Below are 27,010 nucleotides of genomic sequence, written 5' to 3' on the forward strand. Positions count from 1 at the left end.
CTGGCGGAGGACCACCTGGCGCTCTACCCCCGCGGCCAGTCACAGCAGCAGCAGCAGCAGCAGCAGCAAGGACGGGCAGATACGGCTCCGCGCAGGAGAGCCCTTCCTCGTTCCCTTCCTTCCCCCCTTTCTTCCTCCCTTCCTTCCCCCCTTTCTTCCTCCCTTCCCCGTGCCCAAACCCCCGCACGGGCCACCACTGTGGCAAGTGAGTGCCACCCCTCCTGTTTAAACACACACTCACGGGAGACAGTCGTTTCCGTAATTAGCGCTGCCGTGCTCTTTTATTTACAGTTGCGTCTTTTACAGACAGTATTCACACAAAACCCGACGGTTCCGCAGCCGTCTTGTCATCAGCCCTCCTCGCTCCAGCTTCCGGTCTTCCTTTTAAAAACCCCAGGCTCACTGTTGAAAGCAATCAGAGGCAATCAGCGCAATTAAACAATTAACAATTATAGGCGCTGATTACCTCCAGCTGACAGTTGTGACGAAGGATCCGAGAGCCGCTCCACTCACACTCTCTCTCTGCAGCCGACGCCAAACCAGCCCACCCACCGGACAACACGCTTGTTTTATCTATTTCACCAGCCCTTTAGTTTATGCTGTAAGGGCCCTGTGTTCACCACACCTGCTTATTGTGTTTTGACACACACAGCCCTGTTAGTTTATATATGTGTGTAAGGTGTGTAACACACTGTATGTGTTGTACACACAGCCTGTTAGTTAATCTTAAGTGCTGTTTGACACACAGCCTGTTAGTTTATATTATGCTAGGTGTGTAACATTGTGTTTGACACACAGCCCTGTTAGTTTATATTAATGTGTGTAAGGTGTGTAACACACTGATGTGTTTGACACACACAGCCCTGTTAGTTTATATGAATGTGTTTAAGGTGTGTAACACACTGCTAGGTGTTTGACACACAGCCCTGTTAGTTTATATTATGTGTGTAAGGTGTGTAACATACTGCTATGTGTTTGAACACGTGTACTACAGGGTGGTACCAGGTGTTAACCTAGTTTATATTTAATTGTGTGTAAGGTGGTAACGTAGTTCACACTGCCTTTTTTGTGTGTTGTGAACACACTGCTCTCAGCTTAGTTCATATTAATGTGGGTAAGGTGTGTAACACACTGCCATGTATTTGACACACGCAGCCCTGTTAGTTTATATTAATGTGTGTACGGTGGGTAACACACTGCTATGTGTTTGACACACAGCCCTGTTAGTTTATATTAATGTGTGTAAGGTGTGTTTGTCCTTCTCTCTGCAGGCTGTCAGGCTGTAGAGTCACACAGAGAGGCTGTGATTCTCTGGCTTCAGCTCTGTGTTCAAACCCCTCACACCTGAGAGAGCTGGACCTGAGATACAATCATCCAGGAGACTCAGGAGTAAAAGCGCTGTCTGCTGCTAAACTGGACACACTCACACTGCTGTAAGTACAGAGAGTTTCCACACTGCACCTCACATACACACACACACACACACAAACAGAAGGGTTTGGAGGGCATGGAGGGCACTGTACAAACCAGCGTTACCCAAGAGGGTTGGAGATCTACAGTGGAGGGTGCTGCACGGGATCACTGCAGTAAATAGTTTTTTTTCTGTGATGAACCCGGCAGGATCCCACCATTGTCCATTCTGTATGGAGAGAGAAACTGTTTATCATTGTATTTATGGGTGTGCCAGACTTCAGCCTCTCTTTTCTTTCTTGGGAAGTTTATTTATTTTATCCTTGGTTTCCCATACAATCAAAGGCAGATAAGTGCCAGCTAATTTATTTCATTTCAGGGCTAAAATGGCAGTTTCTATAAGTGGGAAAAATATGATTGGTGGAGGGGACTGGCAAGATGTGGCTGTTGTAGTTTGGGGTTTGATCAGGGACACAGTGATGGTGGAGTTTCAGTATTACGAAGCAATGGAGAACCTGAGTGTGTGGCAGGTATGCCATCCCGCCAAGTTACGCCTTGGCGGGGACATGCCCCATACCTATACAGCACCGAGAGTTTGGCACTTTTCAGGGTTCCCCACAGAAATAACCACAACAGCCACAGACACTCAGCCCTCAAAAACATTAAATTCTGTACATTCTGACCCCATTTCAACAGACAGATTTCATAAACAACTTCACATGTCCACACAATAAAGTCCCAAACTAAGGGGATTTTGCGTTTTCTCCTTCTTCTTCTTCCTGCCGCCTATCCCACTAACAACATGTCTCCCCATTGGACATTTTACCGACACCAGCCAAATCTTCACCTACACGACCCAATCAAAAACTCGCATACACACGCAAAATACCCATACCTTTTTACTCTGAAACATTTCCAGTTTAAACAGCTAGCCTGCCTGTGGCCTAGTGGGCAAGGTTACAGTCTTGGGAACATGGGGTTGTAGGTTCAAGCCCAGCTAGGAACAGGTTTTTTTAACCTGCTTTTACCCTCACTAATAATTGTCTACTACTTCTCAATTATTGCTTTTGCACTATATCTACCCGCCGTTCACCGAACGTATACCGAACTGAACTGCATTGTGACGTACCGTCTGCACGTTCAGTTATTAACCGGCTACAATATTGCAAAGCCATATGGATTCAACGGGAGCTCTTCTGTGCTTACTGGCCTGTGTTCTTCTTTAAAACCACGGACAGGTTTGCCAATGATATTTCACGCATTGCATAGCTATGTCACGGTGCTGCACTAACAAAGTCACAGACTGGTAAACCTTCGGTTGAAGGATTGAATCCCGCCTCGCCCTCAGGCAGATAGTTTCCTCTTTTACACTAACGTTTTCTTACGCTTATATTTGCTTTACCAAAACTCACTCACGGCCACCCATATGCATTTCATGGCGGCAAATGTATTCCTTTTATTAAAAAGTTACACCAGTTCACCACTGTGCCATTTCTACTAACTATATTTCTTCACTTGGCTACCGTACAAAACCTTCTTATCAGCAAACGCCACGTTTCTACATTCATGTTACCTCGCCCTGTTCTCTATCTAGCCACATACAAACAATTACTACGTACGTACGTTCTGCAACTCCGCATTAAAACATTACATTTAAAATCATGACTCACTCATAATTATAACTACTACTGAACATGACAACAGCACATCAGTGCAATAGATTACACATGTTACTTAACCCTCCACTTCAACGACTAACGTTTTATACAGACTGTTATATATGCTGTTCGATAAGGAAACTAAGCGCGTTCATGGTCACTTCATTTACTTCGCACTATAGTCTGTGATCATGTCAACCTTCACCTACATGCCCATTCTGCTAAAAACATATTGTTTCAACTACGCAATTTCTCCTAATTTATCTCACACTGTTGTTATTTTCTCATGTGCAAAGCCTGCTGGGACATATGCGTCTGCTCCTATTCTCCACTATCATGTTTTCCGGTTCTAGCTTAGCAAAACAGCGAAGAGGATTCCTACCTGCAGATAAGCCTATCAAAATGCCTTATAAACCTTACAAACACTAAAAGTGCATCTCCACGAAATAACAGACAACGGAGCAGGACAGAAGGCTACACAAGTTGCGACCTAGGGAGCTCTAATTTTACAAGCTTGCTGATTCTTTTGTCAATCAAGGCTCGTTGGATGGCCGTGAGTACATGCACTGGCCATATTTCACCTGCATTTCTCGTGCGTTTACACCTTACGCCACCGCACCCTTTGTCACAGCCACTGTTTTACATATATAGCAAACCGAAACTGCTAAACTGTACACGCTCATCAGACTGTACAACTTCACACAAGGATAGCCATAATCCACAACCGTTTCTTACAGGGTCACTTCGCATTTCTCACTTTCCTAGTAAAACGCTTTGCAAAAAGAAATGATATCTACAAACAATGTAGGCTATCTTGCCACACCGAAATTTAAATAAGATGTATTCCAAAGCAATGCTACCAAATATTTCCTCAATTCTTTCAAGTCACTTGGCCTTGTGTGTATAAGCATGCAGTACATGGACAGGCCAAACATATGTGTGGATGGCTTTCTCAAAGTCAAGATTGATTGAACTTCGATTTATGGCGTTACTTACGAGTTGGAGTGTGGAGAGGAGAGGAAGAGAGGAAAGAGGGAGGAGAGGAAGAGGGAGCACGCGCTAAGTTCAAAGCCGGAAAATGCAGCTTGGGACAGGCCAGCTTGATCGGCGACACCGGACTCCCAACACGAGCCCGTCAGTACTTCAAGGCGTAGACACACGGTTCCAAAGCGGTGCGAACACTCTTAAGTCCAAAGGTACAGCGATCCAGGGTTATTCGGCGGGGACACCGAGGCTAGGATAGCTTCCTAAAAATCAACGTGAACCACGGCTCGGGTACGGAGGAAAAAAGGAAAAATTAGAAAAAGATAAAAAGAGGAGAGGCAGCCTCGGTGGTCATTGACTTAAAAACCTGGTCGGGATAGAGCGGTCTGAGCTGTCATTGGCTGTTTGGAGGGCACACCTTCGTATCACGTCCGCCTTTCCCATTGTGGGGCGGGTTTCAATAACTTTGGTAAATGAAATTCAATTTTGATCTAGTTGGATAATTATTTAGCAATGCAAGAAAGGTGGATATACTTTGTACCCCGACCTTCGTTGTGAGTATTAAAATATACCCATACCAAACATGATTGCTTTTGGTTCAGGTTACGAGAAGATGAAGAATTATTTCTAAGTCGTGCAGGCTAGCGAACTCAGAAACGCGATACTGTAATATTCTAATAGCCTGCACTCACTTTGAGTTTTTCAGACCTGTTGGGTATTGTAATTGTATTTGTTAATTCTTCAACTAGACTTTCCTCCATTCGCTGGTGTGAATGAAGCGGCCTTGAAATACTGACGGTGCCCGCTAGTCGCCGGTGGTGCTGTATAGGGATACGCAGCAGTTATGTAGGCGCTGAGTTGACGCAGTCCAGAGATATCACACCGTGGGGGTTCATACCACGAGCGTGGTTAACAGCGAATGAACATTCCTTACTATGCCTCCACTACGTGCAAGGAGGTTGTTAATCCCCCCCAGTGTCATCTATAGCTTTGATCTTAGAATTATGGGTATCTGGCATGAGGGGTCTGGCGATCCTGAAGGGAAGTGGAAGATAGTGTTGGAATGTTGAAAGTAACAGACGCAGGCTCATTTGGGAGCTTATGCAGAAATAAAGCATTTGAGCCCTCAGAGAGAGGACTGCAGTGAAACAACTTACAACTGTCCTACAGCGGTGAATGGATCTGCTTTAGACATTAGTGCACGCACTAACTTTGTCTAACAGGGAGTACTATACATCTCCCCTACTAAACAGGAACATTACCAGTAAACCCCTCAGTATGTAGAAGCAAATCCAAACAACAGGTGATGATGGGGTGGTGGAGGGTGAGTGCAGTTCTGAGCAGCAGCAGTGAAGCAGGCAAAAGCAGCGCAGGCAAGCAGCAGCACTGAGAGGTCTGATTGGTGGGTTGAAAAGGCGCTCCATTGGTGATGTGTGCCTGTGATTGGATGGGTAAGAGAAAAGTGTTGTATGTATGCAATTGGATGTTTGTGGAAACGCGTGAGTATGAGTTTTCCTGACAGAACTTGATTTGCGCATTCTGTTCGTTTCTAACTCTGATGTGTGTACAAGAGAGAAACTGCGCAAATGGTGTTGAGCTGCAGTAAAGATGTTAAACTGAAGTATTCTTCTGAGTAGAGCTGCATGTAAGATGATAGTTTAACTGGGAAGCTCTGTCTCATGTGCTGTAGGTTAGAGCTGCAGTAAGAGATAGTTTAAGAAGCTCAGTCTCCATGTGCCGTGAGTTAGAGCTGCAGTAAGATGATTAGTTTAACTGGAAGCTCTGTCTCTATGTGCTGTAGGTTAGAGCTGCAGTAAGAGAATGAGTTTAACTGGAAGCTCTGTCTCCATGCGCTATGAGTTAGAGCTGCAGTGAGAGGATGAGTTTAACTGGAAGCTCTGTCTCCATGTGCTGTTAGAGCTTCAGTAAGAGGATGAGTTTAACTGGAAGCTCTGTCTCGATGTTTTGTTCACAGGATCCAGCAGTCACTGGAGTACAGCTCTTTTGATGAGAAGAGTTCAGATAAATTATCTTCCGCAATAAAGGTATGAGATCTTTTTTTCTAGTTTTTAATGGGTTATGTGTTTTCTTTGTGCAGTAAATTTATTTGGTATATATAATGCCTTTATAATACAGTGCAAGGGTAATGTTTACAAGTTCCTAACATTGCCCTTAACATTAATAACATATTGCACCTTTTTTATATTATTCATGATCATCAAAAGTGGAATATCATATGAACACAATAAACCAGCTTTTTACTTAAACATTTAAAAAATGTAATAAAAAATGCTCTATTTTAATGATCTTAGCGCATAGTAAAGCACGTGGCACACATATATTTAGGTTGTGTCCAAACCCACTTATACTGGTTTAACAGTGGATTATTTGAGCGCAATGTAAGGCACAGGGTTCCAATGGGCTGAACTTATTGCCTTAATTTATAGGTGTGTCTTGGGCATAAACATGTTATAAACCAGTCAGCATATCATCTCCCATTCCCTCTAATAGCCACCTGCACTTGCACCTTGGTGGATTGATAATATAATGGTGGATTTAAAAAGACTTAGAAAAGACAGATTTACCTCTGTCATAAAAGACCTGTTTCTGCGCGAGTCCATTAAAATTCGGAGATCTAAAAAAAACAACCATCATGCACAGTGAATCCCGCAGACCATATTTGAAAATAAATCATAAAAAGGTGATTTAAAATGTCGAAATAAATGCAGTATTCGCTGGGCAATGTTGTGGATTTTTTCAATCAAATAAACCATTCTGTCTGCTTGGCTGGCTATAGATGAAGCTGCTCTTCTGCCAGCTGATTCCTCCTCGCCCGTGCTGCTGGGGTATCTCGGTTCGCATCATTATTAATATCTAAAGCAATCCAGTCACACATCAATCACTTCAACCTTATAACACTATCTAAAGTACAAATGAATATCAGCCTTCGGCATGTCTGTAAATTCCACTGACTTATCAACATCAAATACAAGCATTCAGTCCTTCTTGGGCTGTACATGTATTTCCTGAGTTTCTCACTGAAGTGACTTTCACATTCAACACAGCCTATCATATTCTACAGTACTCATGTCTTGTGGTTTCTAATGACTATTATCACACTGATCTTTATCTCAGCTGTGTCCTACGACAGCCATTGCCACAGCCATCCCTCTAGGTGTAGGTATTCCCCTGATGACAGACTGCAGGATGCACAGCTAGTTGGCCAGTGATATACAGAGTGACATGTCTTTAACTGCTCAGGACTAAGATGTTCACGCGATGCATGATTGGTCTGTCTTATCAGATAATTTCGTCTGTACATGTAGCATCGTAAAAATTCAATGTTATGGTTCATGAATTATGGCCCATTTTATTTGTTGTGTTAATTTATTATTGTGATACAGCACACCTCTTCATGTATTTATTTCACACTGATACAGCACACCTCTTCCTGTGTTTATTTCAGTCTCTCCTGCTCACTCTGATGAAGCTGAAGAAGGATGTGAAGTTGAAACTGTTTCAGAGCCATCTGACTCAGGATTGCCCGGAATGCTGTCTTGACGATCAGTTTATGAAGTTTATTAATGAATTGTTCGACAGTCGTGAAGTTGATGATTACCCTGAATGCATTGAGAGAGAGCAGGAGGATCCTGAGGCTGTGTGCGTCGTTGAGAAGTTGCTGGAGGCCTGTGGCAGTGAGGGGTTTCTGAAGATCACACTCCACATCCTGAGGAAGATGAAGCAGAAGGAGCTCGCTGAGCACAGTAAGAGCTTTCTCTCATTGCTACTGTGTGTCAATTAGAATTCTGATATGAGTTTAGATAGCAAATCTAACAGTGATCAATGTTCTGATTTGCAGCATCTACACTTTCATAATACTGTTTTACATTGACAATATTTCATACTGTAAATAAAAGGCCAAAAATAACATTTATTCATTTTACATTTAAATTTATTAACATATTGCCTCAAGCAGTTATTACAGGGACAAGGAAATGGACAAGATTAAATGTCCCTGAGGGGGGTTTAAAGGCAGAATCTTGTGCTGAAAAACCAGTAACTAGACCACTGTCCCATCAGACACACTGCCCTGAGTTTGTATCCCAGAATCAATCTCAGCAATCAGTATAAAAGTATCACATTATAAGGGCCTCTTGGTGTCTCATGCTGTAAAGAAGCTCGTTCCAAAAGCAAAAGCATGACCCTGCAACGGGGTGTCCTTGTCGGAGGCAGTTGGTTGGGAACTTGGAATCGAAAAAACGCTCCTTTTCATCATAATGAAAAAAATACCCATTAGTGTTAATTTGGTCAAAAACGATTATAGCGAGAGTGACGGTGACACTGATGCTGCTGTCAGCAAGAAATTCTATTTCAATGATGGAGGGTATGTAATGCTATGTGAGAGGTGTGTAATGCTGTGTGAGATGTGTGTAATACTGTGTCAGTTGTGTAACATATTGTTATAAGCATATAACACTGATATGTGTGAAATATTGTGAAGACAGAATGCATTAATACTTTTATTGGCTGTTTTTTCTTAAAATCTGTTATTGAGTGGGAAATGTTTATCACATTTTTAAAATTATTATTTCTCATATTTCCTCTCTTCAGATGAGTCCATAAAAAAAGCCCAGCAGGCACTGAAAACACATCTGAAGAAGCAGTTTGAATGCATATTTGAAGGTTTAGCAAAGCAGACAACCCTCCTCAATGAGATCTATACAGAGCTCTACATCACAGAGGGAGGAAGTGGGGAGGTCAATAATGAACATGAAGTCAGACAGGTTGAGACAGCATCCAAGAGACAAACCACACAGGAGACTGCAATCCTCTGCAATGACATCTTTAAGCCTTTACCTGGACAAGGGAAACCTATCAAAACTGTGCTTACAAAGGGCATCGCTGGCATTGGGAAAACTGTCTCTGTGCAGAAGTTCATTCTGGACTGGGCAGAAGGAAAAGCCAATCAGGACATTGATTTCATCTTCACTCTTCCTTTCCGAGATCTGAATCTGCAGGAGAAAAGAGAATTCAGTCTGATGCAGCTTCTGCAGCACTACTTTCCACAGCTGAAAGAGATCAAAAGTGTTGAAGGTGATGAAGTCAAAGTTGTATTTATCTTTGATGGACTGGATGAGTGTCGACTTCCTCTAAATTTCCAAAGTAATAAGTACTGCTCCGATATAACAGAGTCATCATCAGTGGATGTGCTGCTGACCAACCTCATTAAGGGGAATCTGCTTCCCTCTGCTCTCCTCTGGATCACCTCCCGACCAGCAGCAGCCAATCAGATCCCTCCTGAGTGCGTCCACCAGGTGACAGAGGGACGAGGTTCAATGACCCGCAGAAGAGAGTACTTCAGGAAGAGAATCAGAGATGAGAACCAGGCCAGCAGAATTATCTCACACATTAAGTCATCCAGGAGCCTCTACATCATGTGTCACATACCAGTCTTCTGCTGGATTTCTGCTACTGTTCTGGAGACAATGTTGGGTAAAACAGAGAGTGGAGATCTGCCCAAAACTCTGACTGAAATGTACACACACTTTCTGCTCATTCAGACTAAGTGAAGAATCAAATATCATGGCACTGATGAGACAGACACAAAGAAGATGTCAGCATCAGATACAGAAATCATCCTGAAACTGGGGCAGCTGGCTTTTCTACAGATGGAAAAGGGCAATCTGATATTCTATGAAGAGGACCTGAAAGAGAGTGGCATTGATGTCAGTGAAGCTTCAGTGTACTCTGGGGTGTGCACAGAGATCTTTAAGGAGGAGTGTGGGTTGCACCAGGAGAAGGTCTACTGCTTTGTGCATCTGAGCATTCAGGAGTATCTGGCTGCCTTGTTTGTATTTCAATCATGTGTAAATGAGAACAGAAATGTACTCAGAGCAGAAGAATCAAAACCTCACAGTGACAGAGTGCAGCTGTCTGAGTTACACAGGAGTGCAGTGGATCAGGCCTTAGAGAGTAAGAATGGACACCTGGACCTTTTCCTCCGATTCCTTCTCGGCCTCTCCCTGGACTCCATTCAGACTCTCTTAGGAGGACTACTGACACAGACAGGAAGCAGATCAGAGAACATTAAGAAAACAGTCCAGTACATTAAGGAGAGGATCAGAGAGGAATCTTCAGCAGAGAGGATCATCAATCTGTTCCACTGTCTCAATGAACTGAATGACAACTCTCTAGTGCAGGAAATCCAGAATTCCCTGAGATCAGGAAAACTTTCTGATGAAAAGCTGGAACCAGACCAATGTTCAGCTCTGGCCTTTGTGTTACTGACGTCAGAGGAGGTCCTGGATGAGTTTGACTTGAAGACCTACAACACATCAGCAGCAGGTCATCAGAGACTGCTACCAGTAGTCAGGAACTGCAGGAAGGCCATGTGAGTATTACGTCATTAATAATGTAGATTATTGAACACATATTTTCCCACTTTCTAATTCTAGTCAGAATAAAGTGCCATAAAATTGCTGGGCAAAATTAGGTTAAAAAAAGATTTATGAATCAAGATGTTTTAACTCGTGCCCTCATTTAATGTCTTATATCCAGAACATAAGCAGCATCAAGTGCAAAACCTCAGCACTTACCATATATTTTATTTTATTTACTATTACTATTTACTGATTTGATACATTTACTAATTATTTGCAAAGATAGCAATTGTGAAATAAATAAGGAGTTTATTGATATCAGAGTAATCTGATGGATCAACCTTTGCCAGAACATACAATTCATGCAGATTAAAATGAAGAGAAGCTATATTAAGTTACAGTATTAAGAAAAGGTGCCCTATTTTGGTGACAGTACAGGCACAAACACACCTGGAATTGCTTGTCATATTTTTCACTTTCACCAGGGTTGTTAGTTTTATGGTCTGCTGTTAATCTGCTTGTGTCAACATGGGTTTGTTGGTGCAATCGTTGATGTGCCAATAGAAACATTTGGCACTGTGTTAGTTTTGGTGTTGAATAATGCTTTTGCAGTTAAACCAACCCATACCAGGTTTTAACTTGTGCTATTTTGCCATTATAACTGTGCCACACAGAAACACATAACACAGATACAAGAAATATTTTGTTTATTTCAATTAACTATTTTAAAGAAAAGTTATTCAGTCCAATGCTGGCTATTTAGGCAGTGGAGTTAATTGTGTAAGCTACTTTAATGAGACAGGTGGGAGACCGGCTTTACACCCCTCAGATAGTGTTTACAGTGAGCCCAGAACGCACTGTAAACTTGCTTTTAATCACATGTTTGGCTAGGCTAGGTTAGGTCAATGACTGAGTGGACTTTTGGAATGTTTAAAATGCATTTTAGAATTTTGGATGGATTGGGTGGTACATCACTGTACAGCCCTCAGAAAGTCAGTGCATTCTTTGTGGTGTGCTGTATTCTACACTACATAGCCATGGATGTGACATAGACCTCATAGAGGACACATTACAGGACTTTCATACAGAGAGAAGCAGAGTCGCATGTGACGATCGCTACAGAGATTACAGAGCACAGAGTGCACGAGAGAGCAGGGACTGGTTGGCTGTGGAGCCGTTTCACTAGTGAATGTACATTCATCTTATCAAGTGCATGTCTGGAATGAATGACACTTAGTTGAAGTAATTTCTTTTTTTGTTTATTTTAAATAGTGGTATAAAACAAAAATTGACAGTAAAGAAACAAAAAAGCTATAGTAAATCCAGACAAAATGCTTGTTTCCTGTCCTCTGGTGCACAAGCGCAATGCCTGCCTAGCTGAAACAGTAGCGGCAGCAGCAGAATGGAGAGGCCGGCTGGAGGCTGTCTCTGCCAGCTGCCTCCTGTTCCTGGCCAGTCTGGGAATATTCTCCCTGTGGAACTGTTCATGAGAACAGAACCGTTTATTACAGCCTTTAAAACTGGCATATGAACAGAAAGTACACTGTTTTGTTTAAATATTAACAAAAAATTGAATCAAAACTATTCAGTTTCATCTTCATTGGTTTGTAGAAGTCCTCATAATGGTTGTAATAGTTCATAGTGTTGGGCAGAGAAAATTCTCCCCTTAGAATAACCAGGCATGACAAGGTATATCCATATAAGAAATAGAATTTATTTCTGCAGAAAGAGTCCAGTACCTACACACAACAAAATGGATAAGCATGAACTGAAGAAAGCAGGGGCAGTTGGTACTTGGTTAATACACAAGCATATAGTAAAATAAAAAAAAACAAAATAAATGATTGGCTGTGACTAGTCATATAGCATAAATACTGAATAAGCACATGGTGACTGTAGCAAGCTGAGTGCACGTCGTTAAGAATGAGAAGACGAGATTTATTTTGAGCATGCGTCTTTATTTACGCGAATGTTGAGTACACACAATCATGCTGACTCTCAGCTCTTCTTCGTCCGCCTTCTGTCTCTGTGACGGTGTCAGCTCATGTCAGTAATCAGCACATTGTCATCAATCAAACATTAACATCAGTGCTGATTATCCCAAAGCTGTGGCGCAGGTTCAGAGCGCCCCCACTCTCTCTACAAGAAAGCACCTACCACAGTGACCTCTTAGTCTTAAGCGTTACAAAAACAAGCTTTAAATCAGAAATAATTAAATCAGAAATAATAGTTTGGTCTTTATCTATCAGTTGCTTTCAGAGTCCTGGGCAGCATGGTGTCATAGCCGGTTTCCCCCTGGCAGGATTGCAGGGGCGGGGATAAGGAGGAAAGCCAAGCTCACCAGTTTGGACTTTTACAAATGTATAAGACAGAGAGAAAGAAAACACACAGACACACACAAACACACGTACATGCATTATTTCTAACTTATTCTTGTCCTTGGGGGGTCTGGTGCCTGGAGACGGAGGGGCCCTGCTGCAAGGTCTAGGAATTTAGTGTTGTACAGACTTCTAGTTATGCTAGAGAACTCTCTCCTCCCTTCAGTAGAGATGATCACAACACGCTTGCTGTTCAGCCATGGTGAAATTAGCATTTGGCTGTGTTTCCCAAAGGGACAGAAATGGGGTGATCTGATTGGCAATAATGAAACCAAACCCAACCACACCCACAGTCAATTTATTCTGATCGAACCAGCCTCTTTTACAACTGTGCCACAGTTGTGCTAGTGCCTGGAGTCAAAAAATTACTGAAATACCCAAATTCACCAGCGCCTTGCATTGCTGCTAGTGTTTGACAGTTGTGCCTTGACTGAGAAAATAGGGCCCAATTAAACATCTAATTTAATGTCATAGGCTCAATTACATGAACAAAAATTAGACAGTCCTGGAAATGAAGTAGAAGATAATCATGAAAGAAATGAATGAAAGACAAAACAAAACCACAGCTTGTCTCTCCCACATTAAACCTGATCAAAGCCAAAGACGCACAGCTGAGAAGCTAGACAAAGCTGAGACACAGGACCAAAGGCTCATGTTTGCTTAACACGTCAATACTTTATAGCCTGTATTCAATGAACATTTGTCCTTAACTTTGACGTAGACTAGTAAATGCACTTCACACCTTTTCTTCACAAACTCAGTTTGGTGAATTAATTCAAGTTATTGCTGTAATTGCCAAACTATTTGTGAAGAAAAAACATGCCTTGCTTTTAATTGCAAGTTTTAATTATAAGAACAAATCTTGTTTGAATCCCTGCCATGTGTTTGAAAGAGGGGGGTTCCCCTTCTCTTCCTGGTCTACGCATACTGAATTAATGATTAGAAGAGAGGAGAGAATTATCTATACCCCTTTTTATATTTTACTTTTAAGCCACTTGATAGGATAACACTTCTTTTCAATGTTATGATTAAAATTATGTTAAGTTTGGTTTGGCAGGGATATGTTTGGTTATGAATTAAATGTTTGTGTTTCTATGTTGGGAGGCTAGGGCAGGCAGTAAATGCACCATGTTACAAGGCCAGTAGTACCACCCTGGTTTCTGCTTTATTCTGGTATAGGCTGACCCAGAATCTCCAGCATAGTGCTTGTAGATAGAATGAAAATATGAAGGTAGAGGAATTGTAGGATATAATAACGTCTTCTCAGGGAGCTGTTAAAGTGACCTCTGCCCCCAGTGCCTGTTCTTGAGTTAACTCTATGGCTCATCTCAGGCCATAGCCTGACCTGTACAGTGATTCTGAAGTTTCCTGGAGCCCAGAACAGGCTGAATGGTGTCTCCTTGGGCTGCGCCATCAAATGTATCACTATATCAATAAAATAAACTCAAAGGTATCATTAACAGGAGTTCCCACAGACCTTTGGAATACCTTGTTTCTCTACCTGGTCATATGTAACACCAGAAGAACGGACACACAGCTAGTCATATGTGAACAGATAACTTCCTTGTGTTTCTGCTTCTAAAGTAGGGATGCACCGTTATTTCGGTTACTGAAAATGTTCGGCCGAAAATAGCAAAAAATAACACATTCGGTATTCGGCCGAAAGAGTGAAAAGATTTTGACCGAATGTGTGTGTTTAAAAAAACAAATGATTGTAACAAAAGTATAGAAATAAATGTGACACTGTTTCATTGCTCTCCTGCGGCTATTGATGACGCGTTCAAACAGTGCCGGTGTTGTAGCGAATTCAGTATCCTCGAAGCGAACTGATTCCCCTGTCCGTGCACGCGCGTCTCGCGCTTCGACTTTCATTTCAAACAGCGCCTTTTTGTGTGCATTTAGAACGGCTAATACTCACAGCATGCAGCTAGTAGCCTATTTGTACGGTTATTAGGTATTTTACATTTCCTTGATTAGTCAACAATCGGCACTGACTCATCTTTTGAAATCAAATGAAATGTAGATTCCACCGTTAGGCTACAAGTGAACATTTGTGGTTGGAAATCATGTTGGTTGAATGATGTGTGTTTTCTCCGTTTATTTATTTTTTTTTTAGTTATTGTATTCTTGTATTGTACAAAGGAAATCAATAAAGATCTTGAATTACCTCCCAAAAAGATTTTTACTGAATATTATACTAGTATCAACTTTCTGTGGAACACTCCCTGCCCTCTATGTTCATTACCCCAGTTATTGTGCTTTTTTAGTATAATGTCTTCTGGAAAGGACTGAATGTCCAATACACTAATAAAAGTTTTTTCATCACGTTGTCATTTTGTACTTTAATTTTGTCATTGAAAAGCATAAATCAAAAGCAAAATTGATTTAATGGTACAAATGGGCAAATAAATGAAAAAATACCGGTATTCGGAATTCGGCCAAGTGTTTCCTTTTTTTCAGTTTCGGTTTCGGCCAAGAATTTTCATTTCGGTGCATCCCTATTCTAAAGTTAATTTACTATTAACTGTATTTTAGCTTGCAGTGCTGTGGGTTGTTTGTCACAGAAAACCTAAACTAAAGAAGCAAACTCACTGTCCTCTCTGGAAGATGTGCTTTATCCTTTGCATCTTTCCTTTTGGTGGTAGCTGTGCCAAACATTCATCAGCTTTGCAAGTTCCCTCACTGTCCACTTTGAAAGATGGCAGCTGAACTTCTGGGATGGGGTGGGAACTTACAATATAAAAAGGGGCCATTTGGGTCAGAATTACATCTGTAGAACTGTCACAGTTCAGTCCAGCAGGATGTGTAAATGGTAAATGGACTGCATTTATATAGCGCTTTTATCCAAAGCGCTTTACAATTGATGCCTCGTATTCGCCAGAGCAGTTAGGGGTTAGGTGTCTTGCTCAAGGACACTTCGACACGCCCAGGGTGGGGTTTGAATCAGCAACCCTCCGACTGCCAGACAATCGTTCTTACCTCCTGAGCTATGTCGCCCCTGTGTGTAATTCTCAGGTCCGAAGTGCGGCAGCTGGAGAGTGTAGCACAGACATCTTCCTCAGAGAATCATCAACCTTAAAATCCTCAATTTCACTCTTCATTACTGAACACTATCATTTGTATCATTTACTATATGTTTTATGTATACCTAATGTTATTATACTATAATATATGAACTCTTTTTTGCAGACTGAACAGCTGTGGCCTCACAGAGAAGTCCTGTGATATTGTGGCCTCAGCTCTCCAGTCATCAGACTCACCCCTGAGAGATCTGGACCTCAGCTACAATGACCTGGGAGATTCAGGAGTGGAGCTGCTCTGTCCTGGACTGATGAGTCCAAACTGTAAACTGCAGATTCTGGGGTGAGTAGTGCTGTGTACTGTGTGGCATTAACTAAATAGAATTACTCATTATGGAAATGTAAGGGTTTGAATTTTGTCACAGGGAAGACTAATTTCCTGACTCCATTCATTTTCAAAACCTCTAACCTGAATGTTTGTGTGAATACAATTTTGCTCATAAGATTATTGACTGGGGTGTGCTCATATGAAATGATGGGCAGCTTGACCCTCTATCCTGGAGAGAGAGACTAGCTACTGCTGCCAGGCATTCATCAAAGTGTGACATTAAGACCTTCAATGCTGGGAGGTAATGTGATGTTCTGTGCAAGGACCCAAACGCAGACCAGGGAAATCCGAAAAACGTTGTCTTTATTCAGTCTGAGGTTCGAAGCCAGGTAATCAGAGAAAGGACGGTGCAAAATCGAGTTCCCAAAAGAATTGTGGTAAACGGGCAAAAAATCAAAAACCAGGAGATCAGATCGGCGAAGGTACAAAGGGACAGGCAAAAGAGAAGTCAAAGCAAAGCGAAGGTCAAACCAGAAAGCAAACAAACCAAAAGGGGCAGGCAAACTCAAAGTCGTTCAGAAAGGGTGTCTCAGGAATCTCGATAATCAAAGGCTTACTAAACATCAGCACAGTGAATTCGATCAACGTTCTGACCGGGAGCTGGTGGAAAAGACTGACATTTATACACTGGGGAAGGTAACAATCAAGGAGGGGTTAAGTGAGTGAGGGCGGAGTAACAAACAACATCCAGGTGAAGAACATTAGGATAACTAATAAAATGACAGGGGACTGACAAAACGCGGACTGGAATCACATAGACAACAATGATAATAGACGGCCTGGGTTTAGCAGGTAAAAACGCGTGCAGAGAGAGAGAGGTGCAGTCAGAGCAAGAGACAGGTGCAGGCAATTGCAGAACTCAGCGTTAGAGCAGGCTAGAAAGAAAAGGGGCGGAGCTACAGCGCAGCATGGAAAAGGGGAGAATGGTTAATGTATTAGTATAGTGATCTAAATTATCAAAAACCCAAAACTAGTGTGTGTTAGTCCATTAGTAATATTCACATGTTAGTATATTAATGAGGTTAGTACTTTACAATCTATAAGTTAGTAAGGATTAGTAGAAATTAGTAAAACTAGATATAAGCAGGAAGCAAGTAAAACGAGACTGGAAAGAAGGGGGGGAACCACGAAAACCCGGAACCACCCGAATAGTGAAATCACACAAATACAGGGGAGTGAAGCAGCTCAAGGAACACAGACACAGAGACAGTACTGGGGAGACAAGTGACCGGGAGAAACAGACTACAACAGGTAAATGTCCTGCTCATCCAGGAATCTAAAACCAACAACTATCCCTGGGATTAACCTAATTAAGATTTACCCCATTTGGGTAGCGAGACTATATAAATATCACAAGGCATGACCTCTGTATTATTCTATTAAATAACATTTGACTGACCCTAGCAGCTATCCAAGAAGAGCTTCATATCCTGTTAGTGAATCTAACAGTATGCCCAGTGAGTACCTCAGTAAGGGTGTTACCCCAAAACTTTAAGTTACTGTCGCTACCCCGGTTCTCCGAAACACAGAGTAGAGAGATCCACGTATGGGGAATGACATCCGGTCATCCAATTGCACCAAGTGTGGCTTTGACAGCCAGTAGCGCATTCAATGCTACAGGAGACTACTGCCCTCCTGGAAGAACATATAGGACAAGTGCAGCGCTACTACTCCTCAGTGAACATATTCACTTCTCATGCGCGGCAAGCAGGGCAGTCTTGGTGGATCTCTCCACCGGGGTTACAACAGTAACCTAAAGTTCTCTTTCATCATCTCGTGGAGGGTGGTGTCTGGCACATCCCGTGTAGGGAAGTACTAAACACATTCCACTGCCCAAAGGGGCGACATAGCTCAGGAGGTAAGAGCGGTTGTCTGGCAGTCGGAGGGTTGCCGGTTCGAGCCCTGCCCTGGGTGTGTCGAAGTGTCCTTGAGCAAGACACCTAACCCCTAAATGCTCTGGTTAATGAGAGGCATCAATTGTAAAGCGCTTTGGATGAAAGCTCTATATAAATGCAGTCCATTTACCATTTACCAAAGCTATAGCCAGGTTCCGGGAACAATGTGAAGTAATGAAACCCATAGCAGATGAGGGGAGATGTGTGCGCCTCACACAGAGCTCATCCCCAGAACCGAGTGGGCTACCGGCCTCCTGGTGACGTTCAGGCGCTAGAACCTTGCAGAAGTATCTGGAGAAACCCAGGCTGCAGCTGAATAAATTTCCTGTAAGGAGACCCCATGGAATAGGGCCCACAATGCAGCCATACCCCTCGTAGCATGAGCCCTCAGGCCCAAAGCCCTCTTTGACTCATATGCCATAACAATAGCTTCCACAAGCCAATGGGACAGCCGCTGCTTAGATATACTTTTTCTTTACAGGCAGGGGCCCAGGCCCTGGTCGCTCTTTCTAAAAGCCTTAGTCTTTGTCATATACGTGCGGAGAACACAGCATATGCAGCCTATGCTCCTCGTCAGAGGAGAAAGGTGGTGGGTGAAAAGCGGCAAGCTCCAACATCTCACATGTGAAAGGAGGGAAGCTTTTAGGCATAAAGGCTGGATTGAGCTTAAGAAAAAGCCTGTGCATCTTAGGGGAGAATATTGTGCACGAGAGATGCACTGAGAGCACATGGAGGTCACTGACTCACTTAGCTGAGGCTAGTGCAAGCAGCAGCGCTGTCTGGAGAGACAACAATTTTAAATCTATCTCGTGTATAGGCTCTAATGGCCTTAGAGACAGAGCCTCCAGCTCCAGTGATAAATCCCAAGGGGAAATGAGCTTTTTAGCAACAGGCAGAGAACAGTGAGCCCCCTTCATGAACCTGTGAATGAGGGGGTGCTGCCCCACTGCATGGTCTTTCAACCCAACATGACAAGCAGTGATAGCTTCCAGGTAGATCTTATTGCTAGAAAAGGATTTCTCTTTATCCATAAGATTCTGTGAAAAGCACAGCACGTCAGAAACAGAGCACTGGTAAGGCACTGACTGACGAGAGGCACACCATCTTTCAAACACCTGACACTTATAGTCATGAAGTGACCTGGTAGAGGGCGCTCTCGTGCTCTGGATGGTTGCAGGCACGCGAGGGGGAAGCCCTAATGCGTTGAGGTTATGCCTCTCACGGGCCAAGCCCATAGAGCTACTCGCTCGGGGCAGGGGTGGTGTATTTCCCCGTTCACCTGAGACAGGAGGTCTGTGCGTAGCGGGAGCGTGCATGGCTGTACATAAAGGAGAGGGATAATCACTGCAGTAACATTTCCAAAATCTGGGGATTGAGACACCATTCCCCGTACAGTGGGTTTCCCCTTGACAGCAGATCAGCGCTCGTGTTCAGAATTCCTGGAACATCAATCAAATTTTATTTATACAGCGTATTTCACAGCAATTGTCACAATACGCTTCACAGACAACCCTGGCCTAGACCCCCACAGGAGCAAGCCTAAAGCAACATGGGTCACGCGTAACCACAGAAAGTGACGGCTGCTCCAGACCAGCAGTCTGTGGGCTAGACCATGGAGCTGGAGGGAGCGCATGCCACCTTGGTGATTGACATATGCTACCGCAGTCATTATCGCAGTGTACGGCAATGTCCCGACAGGAAGTATCTTAGATTCCAAAGTTAAGAAAGAAAACTGATTACATGTAACCCTCCTGAGACCCTAGCCAAGAGGGTGGTCTGTCCTTTTTTCCCGATGAAACCTCCTGAGAGGTTCCCTTGTAGCTGCCCAGACGCAGAGTGAGAGCGTTGTGTGTACTGTGAGACACTATCACGGTTCCGTAGGTGAAACACTCATGCCCCATTCTGAGCAGGTTGCAACCTAGAGGTACATAGCTGTAGTCTAGCGTGTCCATCGGGACTGAGAGAGAATACTCACAGCACTGAGATGCATATGTGAGACATGCCTTATGGATGAATAAGATAAGACTTTGAGGTCGATGGAGAAATCACACCCTCATAGAGGATGCATTATTAACACTCATGGAGCTCTATTGAGATAAAGACTGTGACACATGGCGTGTCACATTGAACGATCTGTAGTCTGGCATTCTCTACATTGGTCAAGATGAGTTGACATCTCTTGGAGCGTAGAATCTTTGCGATTGGGACCACTTTCCTTTGTAGAACCAACATGCCATTGGAATGCTTTAAAGGACTCTGGACGGAGTCATTCCCTAGATTTGGCTTTCAAACACAAGATGATGAAAGAGAAGTTTATTTATGGCACCAATGCAGTGATTTGTTCAAGCAGAGATGCACACTTCAGTCATTGTGTAAGTAAGCCACGTACTTTGGATGCGCTGTAAGAGAAAGAGTACTTTATCATATGACAAAATATGAGAGTTGCTAATAACCATGAATAGAAAGCTTTAGCAGTGTTAAGAGGCGATCATTTTATTTACAAGACATGGCAAGATGGACTGGACACTATGCTATAAGAGAGGAAAGGACATGCACCTGAAGAGATTGTAAGATAAAGAAAAGGAACACAAAGAAATTGTGATGCATACCAAAAATACTTTTTATGAAAGGACTTTGGATAATGAAGTAAATTGTTTGAGCTTCCCTTAAATGCTATCCAGAGAACATCTCCCACAATCCACACTCGTTTACATTTGACAAAATAAAGTCTGACCTGACCAAAACTCTAGTACCTACCGCCATCCCCAGGAGACAATACAGGGACAGGGGTGGTGCATGGTAATTTTACTGACTGTAAATAAGGGACTTTGTACTACTGGTGTGCCCTAATGATTGAATATATCATTCCTGTATGTGTTGCATGTCCTCCTGCAAGGGTTTACAGTGATGGTCCTTCTAAGGACTGTTTTATACTTCTGTGTAGTCTGCATCGTTTGCATGATTTGCATTGTGTGTGTCATTTGCAAACGGGCAGAGAATTTATATGGCATGTTGTACAGGTACAGGTTGAGATTTTCCACCCACTTACAGATACCTTCAATTCCATATCTTTCATATCCTTTAATAAACTTTTATCACATCCATACTGTACGCTACGGGAACGAGGCACAGACGAGGCAGACAGTGCTGGCAACATGCCTGTAGAGGACTTTTATTGAGACAGCAGTATCACAATGAATGAAGACGGGAAAAGTGAAACACAAGACGAGATCAGGCTACTCAAATGTTGGGGAAAGCAAAAGTGCTAGGGAAGTGCAGGTGGGTCCAAAATTCAGGCCATGAGGAGGGGCATGTCCGAGTCTGCCACAAAAAAAAAAAAAGAGAAACAGAGACTCTGTTAGTCACTCATTGAGGGGAAAGCCAGCACACCCCTGGAGTGAGACCTTGAGGCCTATATAGGACCAGCACCTACTCAGGCAAAGGGGAAAGTGGTGTGGAAAAAGCACTGGTATGCTGCCAGTGGCCTGACTGTATCTCAGGTCCTGGTCTGAGTGCGGAGTGGAGGTGCTGAAACTCAGCCCTGTCCCTCCGGCGCTGTCCAGGTCTGAGTGTGGAGTGGAGGTGCTGAAACTCAGCCCTGTCCCTCCGGCGCTGTCCAGGTCTGAGTGTCCAGGTCTGAGTGCAGAGTGGAGGTGCTGAAACTCAGCCCTGTCCCTCTGGTGCTGTCCATGGTGCTGCAGGCTGGCCAGTGAGACACAGGTGAAGTCGAGCAGAGTGGCAGCTGATGGCAGGGAGGGGCGGGGCTCCAGAGGCCCACACCACAATACAGATATATGAGCATGTGCATTACTTCCTATTACAGTGAATCTGCCTTTAGCTGTGTGTTAGTTTGCAGTGCTGTGGAAATTTGTCACAGAAAACCAAAAGGAAATAAGCAAAGTCAATGTCCACTCTGAAAAATGTGTGTTTCCTTTTACATCTTTACTTTTGGTGGTGGCCAAACATCCTACAGCACTGAAAACTAACTCGCTGTCCACTCTGAAAGATGGCAGCTGCACGTCTACTATGGGATGGGAGGGTTAAGCCCAGAGAAAAGATCATAGGAAAGGTAGATGAGCCCTTTGCCCCAATTCAGAGAACTTACAGTATAAGAAAAGGGGACATTTGGGTCAGAATTACATCTGTAGAACTGTCAGAGTTGAGTCCAGCTGGGTGTTTAATTTTCAGGTCCAAAACACTGCAGTTGGAGAGTGTAGCACAGACATCTTCCTCAGAGCATCATCAACCTTAAAATCCTCAATTTCACTCTTCATCGCTGAACACTGTCATTGGCACATTTCCCATATAAGATACATGCTTCATGTATACCTAATATAATAATACTATAATATATGTACTCTTCTTTGCAGACTGAACAACTGTGAACTCACACAGAAGTGCTGTAATACTGTGGCCTCAGCTCTCCAGTCATCAAACTCACCCCTGAGAGATCTGGACCTCAACTACAATAACCTGGAAGATTCAGGAGTGAAGCTGATCTGTGTTGGACTGATGAGTCCAAACTGTAAACTGCAGAGACTGGGGTGAGTAGTGTTGTGTACTGTGTGATCTTATCTACATAGAATTTGTGATTATGGTTCTATTCAGTGAAATATTAAAACGCTCTTTCTCTCTCAGTTTACTCCTCTGTCCGCCAGCATTCTTTCTTTGCCCATATATACCTTACTCCTCTATTACAACAAGCAAATAAAAGCAAAAACCCTTTTGAGGGTTGCCAGGTTTGTGGTTCCTGAGCAGAATGTAAGGTTTCAGTGGAGTCTGTAGTATCAGGTCACAGGTGATGACTGGATGCTGAGTGTCTGATTGACATGGTAAAAGATTGACCACCTGCATAGTGAAATGTTTCAGGTCTGTCACACATTGCAGTCTTCATCCATCTCTGTTATTCACTACCTGCTATAAACTCTAATGAAATCCATATTTACCCCACTCTCTTTCATACGCTGACCTTTTTATGAAGGTGTGTTTTACTCCTTCATCACACACCTGTGTGTGCTGCAGGATTGTGGTGTTTCTGAAAGGATTGTGAATAAAATGGTATTTTATTCTGCTGGTAAAGCCAAGCATTAACTATTGGCCGGCAGGGTATGTGTGTACATCTTGGTGGGAGAGTGTCCATCTGATCAACATGTGAGCTGCTGTTTAGATGCAGTGTTACATCGTTTAGTTTAGTCACTCTTCTGTGGTCTAGTCCCAAGTCATAGGATGGATATTATACCATTGTAAGCAGGCATGCTGTGTGGAATAGCCTGATTCAGAGATCAATGTTCTGGCTCTAGCTCATATCATCTAAAGCAGTGGTGTCAAACTCGTTGCCATGGAGGGCCGTGTGTATGCAGGTTTTCATTCCAACCAATTAATGCTGCCTTAATTGAGTCCAATTACTCATTCAGCCATATGCGTTTAACTGCATTGAAGCACAGAATATAAGAAAATTTTTATTTAGACAATGGGGGTTACCATAGACGTCGGGTCACCATTGTGCACAAACCTGCATCCCTAATTCAGCAAATAATTTAACTAATTATATAATCAAGATCTGAGGCTGGAATGAAAACCTGCATACACACGGCCCTCCATGGCAACGAGTTTGACACCACTGATCTAAAGGATAACATCATTTACAGGAGTATTTCCTAGATAAGTATTCTAATAACTCTCAAATACCCACAGTTATTAAATTTTTTGTGCAGTTTATATTACTCCACAAGGTCTACCAAACATGTTGATAAGGGGTTTTAAAAGAAAAAAATGACTTAATACATCAGGCTTTTATTATCATTATTATTATCATTGTTACAATAATAATTAAATGCAACGCAATAATTAGTGAATTATATTCGCAATAGCGTGCGAGAATAAAATGAATGGATGGATTATAGGGCAAGGACACGCGGAAAATAGGTGCAATGTGTGGAATTTTCAAAAGACACCACGTTTTTAAAAATCTAGTGTCTACCAGCAGTAAAAGTTAGTGGCAATAATCAGTTGTGGTGTTCTCATACAGCCACTAGATGGCGATGCAGTGTAATTCCAGTTGATGCCGTAGTTCAGTGGTACTCACTAATTGTCTTAGGAGAGCCACTTATGAGTAAGACCATTACTCAAAGAGCCACGGAGATTGCAGATATAACTCAGATGTTTTTTTTAATAATCACTCTCAAGATATTTACCATCTCTGTGTATGTTTAAAAAAATACAGTACCATGCTTTCCATCCTTACATCTCTTTTTATTCTCAATTCATAATTACATTGCATTATTAAAAGATATAATACTTGTGTGTGAATGTGTAAGGCTGGGAGTGGAACTCATCTTATGTATGTATGTACATATGCAATTATACATAAGCATTATCAACATGAAATAAAAAAAGTTCACAAAAATGTATATATTGGTCTACTAACAGAGATGAAAAACTTCTTTTTCTGTTATATTTGTATCAGTATGTTGAGGCTCTCATGTGTTTTAGCTGTCCCTTGACTTTCTACATGCAAAACTTGTAGTTAGTGGTTGCAATCCTAGTCAAACAATCAAGATGCACATCTGTAAGCCTACTTCTATGTTTTCTTTTGACAATGTTCATTATAGAAAATGTTGCCTCACATGAGTAAGTGATCACAAAAAAGCTCATTACCTTTTGCACACAAAGCTTTAAATATGAATAATCTGAGGCTGGGACCATGCTCCAGAAATGAGCAACACCTGATCTGAGCTCAGTTTTCAGTACACCGTTGACCTGAATCTCACTCTGTATTACAGCAAGGACAATGGTTTTTCAGAGCAGGTGTAAGGCTTGACAATGACACATTAAAAGGGTTCTCAATGAAATTGAAAAGCTCCTTATACACCACAACATCTTAATCTCCTTTCAAATTCATTTTTTCAAATTCATTTCCTCCCATATGCCTACAAATTCATCGTAGTCAAAATGTTGCAGTAGATCAGGGTTAGCAGTTGTGCAGGCTCTTAGATTGGGAAAGTGAAAAAATTCTGTCGGGTATGAAGAGAGTGGTGATCTTGTGCTGGAAAGCAGTGACTGCTCTTAGCATGTTACCTGGGTGCTTCCCTTTTCCTTGGAGTTGGAGGTTAAGGGAATTCAGCTGGGATGTGATGTCAGTGAGGAGTGTCAGCTGTAATATCCAGTGTGGGTCCTCGAGCTTTGGCTCAGCCCTCCCCTTGCTTGCAAGAAAATCACGGATGTGAGGAAGTTGAGTACAGAATCGTTCAAGCACCGATAGCCATCTCACTTCGTTGTGCATCACCAGATCCCCGTACTCTGCCTCGTCTTCCTCCAGAAGTGCACGGAATTCCCGGTGATTAAGTGCCCTGGCCTCGATAAAGTTGACGACTCGCACAACGAGCTGCATCACATTCTTTAGCTCTTGGTTTTTAAGTTTTGACACCAGTGCCTCCTGATGAATTATACAGTGAAAGGAGACAAGCTTGGGAATGCTGTCTTCCTTTTCCATCAGTCCGATAAGTCCCTTCTCCTTCCCTCTCATGCTTGGAGCTCCGTCGGTGCACACCGACACAAGTTTCGACCAGTCGATTTGTTTCCCTGCAAAAAAGTTCATCAGTGCTTGAAAAACGTCCTCCCCGCTGGTCTGTCCATGAAGTGGTAACAGACATAACAGCTCCTCCCGAAATTTACATTGAATCGAGAAAACTAACCACTTTATCAAGTTTTATAACCGTTAATATTTTTCATTCGTCATGATTTTTTTTTGGGGGGGGGGGGGGGGTTTGTATTGGCCGGTTTTGATTATTGGGGGGGTTACAACTAGAGCCCGACCGATATATCGGTTTGGCCGATATATCGGCCATTATTTGACTTTTTGGACGACATCGGGATCGGCAGTTATGCAGCCGATGTGTCCCGATTTTTAAATAAGTATAATAAACAAAAAAAACATTGATTATTTATCTGTACTTGTTTGTTTGAACGTTGTAATTGCTATTTACTAGAATTATCCAGTAGAGGGAGCTCTAATACAAGTGTGAACTGCAGCAGCTGACGCGCTACTTCCATAATAAGACGTTTGTCACTCGTGCCTCATCCAATATTCTCCACTGCAAGAGTTGTCTGCACATATTCGATTGCCGCAATAAAGGTATGTATATTTAGTGAAAGTTTTTAATTAAATGCGTTTATACGACCACTATGTTTATCAATCCTCATTATCAAGCGAGCAAACTAGCTAAGGTATTTGGTTCACTTTAGCAAGCTAGCTGACTAGCAAGCCTTTATGAAGTGGCAGTGAGCACATAAGCAGCGTAGGATCTACATTTCCAGAGGACATCGCTGTATTCTCAAATAAATAACCAGCCAAAATAAAATGGTGATTGAATGCATCACACATTTGTTTTTTTATCTGAGATAATGATATTAGCTACTATATGATGCTGTGCCAACGCGTTATTGCAAGCGAGTGTGTCATCTAGTCCCGCGTCATCGTAGCAAGCTAACCAGACAGTAAAAACGCCGATAAAAACACTTCTAACGTGGATCATTTTAAGCCATGTTATCTAGCTTTGTCGTGATAACATGAGAGAAGGATTGCTGTTGGATAAGTGAATAAACCAACAGTTAGCGTGGGTAACCTGCACGAAAGCGCATAGTAGTTTTTTTTCACGTATTTCATCCAGTCAATTTAATTTCATCTAACGTTACACTTGATTCACTCATTAACTCCGCTAGATAATGTCTTACTCTTTGAGATCATGTAGTAAAAATAAAATAAGAAAATATAATTCATTTAACTTACTGAGAATATATAATAAGAAATAATGAGGCTGTGTCCATAGCTAATGCGTTATTGCGAGCGAGTGTGTCATCTAGTCACGCGTCAGAGCGCATTATAGTTATTTTCACCA

The 27,010-nt window shown here is 42.5% G+C and overlaps 1 protein-coding gene across 1 annotated transcript in view; it reads left to right on the forward strand.

Annotated features, from left to right (window-relative positions):
• The window catches only part of LOC135238057 (uncharacterized), a 228,466-nt gene that overhangs the window by 27,899 nt on the left and 173,557 nt on the right, over positions 1–27,010 (forward strand). The window contains 6 exon segments of the mRNA XM_064305705.1: positions 1,272–1,433; positions 6,028–6,097; positions 7,519–7,816; positions 8,664–10,443; positions 16,000–16,173; positions 22,484–22,657. Of these exon segments, the coding sequence (XP_064161775.1) occupies positions 1,272–1,433; positions 6,028–6,097; positions 7,519–7,816; positions 8,664–10,443; positions 16,000–16,173; positions 22,484–22,657 (2,658 nt within the window).

The sequence above is a fragment of the Anguilla rostrata genome, chromosome 13 (genome assembly GCF_018555375.3).
Source record: "Anguilla rostrata isolate EN2019 chromosome 13, ASM1855537v3, whole genome shotgun sequence".
Taxonomy (NCBI): Eukaryota; Metazoa; Chordata; class Actinopteri; order Anguilliformes; family Anguillidae; genus Anguilla; species Anguilla rostrata.